This window comes from Macrotis lagotis, chromosome X, assembly GCF_037893015.1.
Source record: "Macrotis lagotis isolate mMagLag1 chromosome X, bilby.v1.9.chrom.fasta, whole genome shotgun sequence".
Taxonomy (NCBI): domain Eukaryota; kingdom Metazoa; phylum Chordata; class Mammalia; order Peramelemorphia; family Peramelidae; genus Macrotis; species Macrotis lagotis.
The window spans coordinates 131,690,151-131,700,089 of NC_133666.1; the positions used below are offsets into that span (position 1 = coordinate 131,690,151).

General features: G+C 34.8%; 1 protein-coding gene across 1 annotated transcript; it reads right to left on the bottom strand.

Moving 5' to 3' along the window:
• Positions 1-6,967: 6,967 nt before the first annotated feature.
• LOC141500331 (mitochondrial nicotinamide adenine dinucleotide transporter SLC25A51-like) lies at positions 6,968-8,065 on the bottom strand. Its single transcript, XM_074203428.1, is given in 1 exon segment — positions 6,968-8,065. A coding segment is annotated over 1 exon segment (909 nt). The 5' UTR covers positions 8,013-8,065; the 3' UTR covers positions 6,968-7,103.
• Positions 8,066-9,939: the final 1,874 nt, after the last annotated feature.

The window sequence follows — 9,939 nt, forward strand, 5'->3', positions numbered from 1 at the left end:
TGGTGTTGATTCAGTGGATCATCTAGATAACTTCCAGTTCATGGACTCCTTCTGTGCTCTCCCAACCTTTCAAAGCTCAAAGGTTACCATCTAGTCTATTCTGTTGCCAATACATCTTTACCTAAGGCAGGAAAGAATAGACACAACAGAGACAAGAGCAACAACGAGGTCATGGACTCATGGACTCATTAAAAGGTCCGTAACCTCCACTCTTTCTCTCTTGAATACAAGTAGAAAAGAGAAAGAAGGTGAGTCATTGGGCCCTTTGTGTGCATCCTCAGTTCTAGCTTAGAAGTCACTCAAAAAAAAATCTTCGTCAAAAACAGTTATAGAATACTTGCTTCCAAGACTAATATGACATTGCATTAAGCAGTGCACACTCTATACATGCTCACACAAGCTAGGTTTTCATTGGCCAATCCCTGTTATACTACCTTCTGAATAGAATGCTAAGGTTACATTTTCAAAATAAATTTTCTCCTTTTGTTATTATGAATTCCTATATATTTTTCATAGATACTGGAAGGAGGTAGAGGGAAAGGAAAATTTTAAAACCTATTCTGCAAGAAGTGCTAAGGTAGGGCGGCTAGGTGGTGCAGTGGACAGAGCATGGGCCCCTGGAGTCAGGAGTACCTGAGTTCAAATCCAGCCTCAGACACTTAATAATTACCTAGCTTTGTGGCCTTGGGCAAGCCACTTAACCCCATTTGCCTTGCAAAAAAAAAAAAGTGTTAAGGCACCCAGAAATAAAAATAAGGAGTTGGAGTAGTGATTTCTCTTGCACTAGAAAATCTCTATGAGGGGGCAGCTAGGACACAGTGTATAGAACACTAGTCCTGGAGTCAGGAGAACCTATGTTTAAATCCAACTTCAGACACTTAATGATTACCTAACTGTGTGATCTTTGGTGTCACTTAACTCCATTGTCTTAAAAAAAAGAAAGAAAGAAAAGGAAAGAAATTCTCTGTGCAAGAAAGAATGGAAAAAATGTAAAGGGTTTAGCAGGAGAATTGCCTGGAACTGAGAGCAACAATTTTCAGTGACACTATTTAAAAAAAAAGACTCCTCTATTTCAGGGTAGATTAGAATAACTGACTTTTGAGGGTCTTTCTCATTCTAAATCTATAACAGATATAATATCTTTCTGTGCACTTGGCATTTTAGCATCCTGTCACTCTGATTCTAGAAAAAAGTCAACAAGTCTATTTTCTATAGAACAACCAAAATACATAGAAGTGTGTTTATTCAATTGACTCAAGAAAGAGTTGCAGAATGACAAAAAAGGAATCTGGAAGACAGAGCCCAAAGGCACAAAAATGATTAGCACTCAAAGTCAATCATATATCCAACAGGCAAAGTCAAGCAGGAAAAGATGGGAGCCTATACTTGATTTAATTGCATCTTCAAAATAGAGCCCTGGACTCTGGGGGTGATGAAGGGAGAGAGAAAGTCTTTTTCTGAGGCATTTTCAAGTCCAAGGGAAGAAGTCCTGGTCTCTAAGATAGAAACAAACTGCAGAGTACTAGAATTTACTGTGTAAATTACTCTATTGCCCCCTTCTTATGCAAAATTATTATATTACCATTTCTAAATTTAGATAAGACAAAGAAGTATGATACTAAAGCTGCTTCTAGTTATGCAGCTAAGATGCATTTCTTAGACAAGCTGCTTAAATGTAATATAGTACTATCCAACTAAACCATATGGTAATATTATGATCAACTATATTTGACCCAATTTGTAAGGTTAGTCTTTGTAATAAATTATTCATCTCACACCCTCTCCATCCCACAACCCCTCCATATTTTAGTCCTATGTGCTATTGACCTGCCTACTATGATACTGGGAACCCTTGTAGAGCTCCCTTCCTAGTAAAAGAACATCCTTTCAAGAAAAGGAAATGGTGATCACAAAATGTCAGCATGCCAAACTAACCTCATTTCCTTTCTTGACAGGGTTACTAATCTTAGATCAGAGACAGTGCAGTAGATAGAGTTGACCCAGATTTTGGTAAAGTATTTGAAAAAAGTCTCCCACATTATTCTCATGAAAAAAGTGAAGAGATATGAGCTATATGATAATGTAGTTAGGTGGATACAGGGTTGACTGAATGTCTGAGTTCTAAGAGAAGTCATTAATAAGTTAGTGCCAACTTGGAAAGCTATATGGCTCAGATGATACAGCACCAGACCTGAAGTCAAGAAGACTCTTCTATGTGAGTTCAAATATAGTCTCTGATATTTGCTACTTGTGAGACTCTGGCCAAATCATTTAATCCTGATGCCTCAGTTCCTCATCTATAAAATGAAGTGGACAAGGAAATGGCAAACCACTCCAGTATCTTTCCAAGAAAACTTCAAATAGGGTCACCAAGAATCAAACATGACTGAAAAAATGACAACAAAAACAAAAACCAACTGGGAAGGAGGAAAGATAAGGCAGGAATGAATAGACACAACAGGGACAAGAGCAACTACAAGGTCATGGACACTTGATAGCCAAAATGAGAGAGACTGGAGGCTTCTCCCCTATTCAGAGGTTTCTAGCCTCCACTTCTCCTCACTTTAATATAAATAAGCAGAAAAGAGAAAGGTTGAGTCATTGGGGTCTTTTGTATGCATTTTTAAAAAATCAATAATTAAAATAAAGGCATAGTGTACTCAATTAGCTGATAAACAAATCTGAGAAGGCTAACTAGCACACTAGTTGACAGAATTATAATTCAAAAATGCCTTGACTATCTATAACATCAAGCCAAATTAAAAAGAATGAAAATAGGAGTAAAAATAAAGTACTATACTTAGAATTCCCCTGGTAGAATAATCAGAATAGGAGACTTTGGGACTATCATTGCTCCTATAACTAGATCTTGAATTCCATTTTACTTGAAGTCATTGATCTGAGAACTAAAAGGGACCTGAGTATTATAGATGGATGAATCACTAAAGTTTTGTTTAGCCTAGGAAGCACACATTTGTTTTAACTGGCTCTTGAATCATTAGAGTCCTCTCTTGTAATATTTTGATAGGCAGTCAAGTTTATCTTTTGGTGTTTTGTTTTGTTAAGGAAAGGTAACATCCCCTCCCCCCCCCCCCCAGATTCCAGTAGAATATCTCAAAGGCTGAATAAATTTTTCTCTTACTTACCTTCCTCTTAAAGCTAAAGCATTGTTTCTCAGGGCTTAACTAACCTATAAAAAGGAGGCAGCCTAGTAAAAGGTGAAGGATATTTGATGTCACAGAAAATATATTCTAAATCCAACTCTGCCAATACCTGTGTGACAATGGGTAAATCACTTAACCTATCAGTACCTCATTTTCTCCATCAGCCAAATGAAATTATAGACTGAAGAAATTACTATTTCTATCCCCTTAGCCTCTTTTCTACCTAGAGAATTGGACTGTCATAATAGGTTTCAGCCTATAAAGTCAACTGAATGACAGGCCAACCATATATTATGGGGGGGGGGGGGTTATCAACCTTTAATAAGCCTCTCCTTTTTATTTCAGCAATATCCTTGGAAAGGCACACATTCATTTTTTTCCCCATAGCAAATCAATGGTATTAAATGATGTGCATATGGAAAGATATAGGGGAAAAAATTCCATCTTGAAATGTTAAACAAATTGCAATTTAAAAGATAAATACATTAAGGCAACATTACTCAGTACAAATTCAAAGAAATTATCTGATTATAGGAAATGATCCTAAAACTGTAATGTAAAATATTCCTAAATTCATAGAAAATTTCCCTCAATTTTAAGGGTATTTATACAGGTAATCTCTGCTAGTCAGTCTACTTATTCCACAAGTAGCAAAGAAGAGAGAATACAGTTTGTAGAATTAGAAGACCATTGGTTCAAATTTCATTTCTGATGATTACTAAATGTTTATCTTTTAATAAATTTAGAATATTAAGTGAAAAGTCTCCAGGACTTCATTTTCCATGATGCCAGGGACTGGAAAAATATCACTCTTTTTTTTTAATGAGAAAACAGATGGAGATTCCTTTTATTATAGTTAAAAAAAACAAAGTTAGATCCCAGTGCTTTTCCCCATTTCCCTTTACTGCAAATTTTACTTCATGACTGAATATCACACAGTACATATGTGTACATTCACTTATACTGAATCTACTTTTTAAACATGATTGGCTTACAATGAAGCCCAGTTTTGTTACTATGCCCTTACTCTTTCTTACAATTATCTTTCTACTACGTTGCATCAAACTATAAATATTACTAAAGTATTTTAAACTTACGAATTTCAGTTCTCCATCCATATAATCCCATTTTACAGCACTGTTAACAACATATATTACATGGTTTGTACAACCTTAGTTAAGATAAATGCTGACACTATAACAAAAACAATTTTTTTCTTGCCACCTGTAATTAAGTAGATGTAACAATAGAAGCTGTTAACATACAAAAGCTATGTTTTACTACATTGAGGCCACATAGAAACTCTTAGGCTCTGTTCACAAAACCATAACTTTATCATGGAAGCATTAGAAATTAGCACAAAAAGGCAAAAGGACTTCCCACATTCACATGTAGACAATAGACTGACACAAAGACCACTTTTTCCAGATAGTTATTCCATCAATATTTACCTTTTCAAAAGTCTGATAGCCAGTCAGTTATACTGAAGTTAAAATTTCAGTGATTAATCCTTTTTGCCTAGCCCACTATTACTTTTAAAGTCCAGAATAAAGCCAATGGTGAAATGATCCACATAAGTATCATTCAATTTTTTTTTTTGAATTTAGGCTGTCTAATGTAAAGCAAAATAATTTTCATTTATATATATTCAATCTGGGTTTCACATGCTGTAGAAAAGTGACAAAGAAATTCAAAATAACATCAGAGTTAGGAGCATTTAAAATATTATTTTATGAGCCAACCTGCTTATTTAAAAAAAAAGAACAAAATAAAACTAAACACATTTTTAGAGAGGGAAAACTAAGGCATTCTCCCTGACTTCTAATTTCATTTGAAGTCAGTCTACAAAAGTGCCTAAAAATACAACTTCTACCAAATGGAGTGTAAACACAGGACTAGGCCAATATGGAATAAAGATAATACAGTCAATTCAGTAGACCAATGTACAATGGAGGGGGAAATAATTTACAATGCATGCATACGTAAGTGCTAGTATCTGGAAATATTTCCAAAGATGTTGAAAAAAACATGACCAAAGTCAAAGCCTACCTCATACATTTTTTAAAAATTCAAGCTCTGAAAGGTTCCAATCCATTTGATCAAATCATCTTCCATTTATTAATATTTAGGTTGCCATACACATATATTTGGCGATTTAAAAAGGTAACATTTAACCCTGAACAGTGTTAATATCTTTAATGCTACTTTATAAGCTACCTTTCCATTTCCAGCAGAACAAAATAGAACTTTAAAGCTGTTAATACTATTCTATTAATTTTTTTAAATGGTGTTTGCTGAATTTCTCATCTTATATAGTTGGAGCCAGTCTCATACTGTATTTAGAAGTATGAATCCTTTCTGGATTTTTCGCTAACTAATCTCATGTAACACTTAATAAACTGCCACTTGTCAAAGTTTTGATTTTAAGCACAGATGCTCATTTGAATGGCAAGGTCAGGCCATTAAGTTGTTTTGTAACTCCATTTACCATTCCTATAAAAAAGGATGCAGCAGATCTCTCTAATTTGAAGTCACTGATCTAAGATATTTAAAACCAACTTATTTTAATGGGTAAAATAATTTTCCTAGGATGTTTCTGTTCATAACATTCTGAATGTTGTTTCATTTCTATCATGCTGGAAAAATATTTAAATCCCATTTCTTTAGTAAGTGTTATTTCCAACTTGTTTAGCTACTAACTTTCAATTATATCAACTGCTAAAATTTCAAGGAGCTTGAGACTTGGCTGAGTTTTACTAGTTATGATTTATGAAGATGATCTAAAATTAGGGTCCCAAGAAATTTATAGGTGAATGCAAAAATTAGCTAGTATTACAGAAAGCAAGAGTTCATTTTTTCTTTATATTCAGAAATCAGAAAAAAGTATAGTCTACAAAATAATGAACTTTTGCAGCCAGTACTCATAGCAGAGATGGAAATGAAGTAGCAACTAAATAAAGCTGCTTCTTTTTAAAGGGTGGGGGGGAGGTATGGAGAAAGAGAGTGGAATTTCAAGTTACCCAACTATTACTATGCAAGGAAACAAAATACCTTTGCTGACGATGTACTAACTCAAAAAAACAGTTCTATGCCACATGAAAATGTAATGAAAATTTTTGTTTCAAAGAACAAACTAACAGATTCAAGTTCCCTCATTTTTGTAATGAAATTTAACTTTAAACCTGGATAAATCAACATCTAAAGTCATTCAAGAATGGCTCAACATAAATCTTGGATCAATTAAGAGAACTGCATCTAAGAAGGAAAAGTGGAGGTTGTAATTGTTTAGATTTGAGTTTTTTAGAACAAAAAAATATTCTGTGACTAAAGGTTGCACTCAGTACCATCACATGACTTAAGAGCAACACAATTTTGGTAAATATACACATTTGGCTTTATGATGAAGGTAGGCAGTTTTCATGAAAAGCCCATACCTTACAGATAGGTTTTCTCTACTCTATTTTGCTTTCCTCTCGGTCCCTCTAAATTTTAAACCTCACAAAAACTAGAGAAAAATTTTTCTACAGCTCTAGAGAGTAAACAAGGAAGTGAGGCATAAGAAGTCTGAGAAATCTCAGGACACTATTACTCTTTTCTCCAGCTGTTCACAGCAGCTCAAGTTTTAATTTAAGTGGTTCAAAGAATTTACACTTTTTTCTTTAAAAAAAATCACTCTTAACAACCTTTGAACCTTTCCATCAATACTGATGGTGACTGATAACAGAAGTCTAAACCTAGCAAGTATCAATAAAAATAATTTAACTTTCCCGTCCATAAACCTTTATTCTCATTTTTTATCCCCAAGAAAAATTATTTTGCTCATATTTCATCTTGCTCAGTTTGACTTAGGACACTGTTTAGCATTCAGCCTGTTAATAACCAGGGCATAACTGAAAGTCTTCTCAGAAGTTCTATTGAGCTTTTTATTGATGACATCTTTCATAAAAGCTTTATCAAAAACTCATAAGTTGCATTGATTATACCCCAGGATATGAGGGATCGGTGGTAATTCAGATGGGCACCTCTGAAAAGATGTGTCAATTTCCCATTACGCTCTAGCCATATTTTTTCAAAAACTTTGGGAAAAGACTGAAATTCCCCACCAATCTGAGAGTGCATTCGAGTTTTGACAACATTCACTGGAAAAAACAAAAATCCCAACATGGCTCCCAATAGACCTCCACTGATAAAATCATCAATCAAATGAGCCGTACAAGATTTTGCTTCAGGCAATTGTTCCTTGATGGGTCCTAGAAGGCCAAAAAAGAGTACATTGCTGATTCCATTACGGAAAAGAATGGGTATCAAACCTCGATAATATTCTCCAATTCCATAGGACTTCAGAACCTTGAAAGCATGATAAGTGTTTGTAAATTTATCGTTATGCTTGTGGTCTTGCAGCAATGTCTGCACACGTTCCAGTGGTGTAAGAAGGGCCTCAGTTGCTCCAGCCAGGACAGTGGCTGCACTTCGAGTCACAATTTCAGGAGAACTGATATGCTAATGGAGAATGTAAGAGAAATCTTCATAGAGACCAAACATAAGTGCTAATGTTGTGGTCTTCTGCATTAATGGAGGCAAAATTCCTCTGTACAAGTTTCGCAATCCCTCTTTCTGTAACTGAAGTAGTGCACCTCGGGTTTTGAGTCCATACAGTTGTTGACAAAAAAGGATCTTCTGAATGGGATATGTGATTGCGATGTTGTTAAAGGCTGCACAGCAGCCACAAAGGTAATGCTTAAACTCATTAACAGCATGATGAGATATATCTTGCTGGGAAGAAGTCAAGATTTTTCGCCTCTTCTCATGAGCTTCTGAATCCATCATATTGAAAAAAGTCTTCTTCATTTGGGAATTTTTTTAACCTGTAGTCAGATTTGAAGTCATGAAGAGAAGGCTTCCTGAATTCCAGCTCTTGCTCTATCCGCTGCATCACCTAGCGGACACGGCTGGCCCCCATCGCAGCGGGCTTCGGCTGACGGGCGAGCCGCCGCTGAGGGGAAGCCGCGGCCAAAATATCACTCTTTTAGCGAAATTCTATGCACTACATTGCACAGAAGGCTGTATATCTGTCCACAGAAAAGTAACCACTCTGATCCTCAATTTCCACATCTGTAAAATAGGGATAATAGTACTTTCACTAAATACTCATTAGGGTGTTGTGAGGAAAATGCTTTATAAAATTTAACATTCTTTAGTTATTTATTTGTTTTAGCATTGGTTTATGGGTTTCTCTCTTTAGCTTAGTTTAAGCTATCAAACTACTTTATGTTTTGAATTTCCTGAATAAATTATGAAATCACCTTTTGTGGATGATAATTCACAGCCCTCACCATTTTACAATTTGTCCATTGGCAATGCCTTTAGTCTTCTCTTAACTATAGACCACCTGGTATATGTAGTAGTCACTAACAAACTCCAAAACATGAGAGAAGACAAGGAAAGGCAAGGAAGGAAAGGGTAGGCAAGGAAGGCAAGGGAAGTCAAGGAAAGGGAGCTTAAATAAGCTGTTAATCTAATAGTTTCCAATTTTAGCTAATTTTCCTTGGTAACTGACAATGACTTCCAGAGACTCCAGTCAATGAAATGTTAATGAAACATCCAGAGACAGCATAAAATGGAAGGGGAAAAAACTTTGTGTCAGACATTAAGCAAGTAACTTCCATCCAAGTTTCAGTTTCCTCCTCTGAAAATTAGAGGTAATGCTAGAGGGTTTTTTTTTTCTTTAACCACAATGCCCATTTTATATATGAGATATTATTATCATTACTGTTGTTGTTGTTTTAGACAAGATCCATTAATTTTTTTGCCAAGATTCCATGTTAGAGTGACATGTTTTCTGTTAGTTAAAATCTGAGTCTAATGGCATTCAATGTCTAGTAACTCAAAGTTTCAGGGAAAAAAATGCAAGAGTAACATCTGACATTTCCACAGGGAAAACAAGAAACCACATAAACACATTGATCTTAAAATGTCTTTTGAAGAATTATGAAATTCATACTCTTTCCCTTTCTCATACATTCTTTAGTAAATGCTTTGAAACTTAGATGGATCTGTGATCTCAACTATGTAGTTACTCCTTCCAATATTTTACATGAAAATCCACATACATCTTTCAGTAATACTAAGATATGTGATTTTTTTCTAAGTGCTTGGTATGCTACTCTCTTTCGGATATCATCAATCTCTTTGTCTTAATCTAAGAAAATTGTGTTTCCTCAAAGACAAATTTCCTCTGTGCACCCTGTTATGCAGATACATATAAATATATACTATTATGTTGCTATAGGTACATATAATAGATATGGATGTCTATTTCTTTAGTTCTATTTCTTCTTCCTTATGAAGACCCTGGAAAGAATAATGTTATAGTCACAAGACAGAATCTAATGCTCTACTATAATTGGTAACCTTGATTACACACAGCATCTCTTTTTCATTCTTAGCTCTAATTGACATGGGTAATCTTAATATTTGCTCTGTGCATAGTCATCTGAGAAAGAAATGACTACCATATCAATAACCAATCATTTCTTGACAGTTCAGATATAATCTATTTCATTTAGGGGAAGGTAAGGGACTGTCTACCATTTCTTAACTCTCTTCTTCAAGAAGTTATTTATGAAAAATAGGCATGAGGTTTTTATAAAGTCTATAAAATTAGGGCCTCTCAAATGTGTTTCTCCTAAATCATATTTTACAACATATATTTAGCCATTCTCTCATGCCCACATTTGGATAGATGTTACCAGGTATTAACTTTCAAGTAGATTTA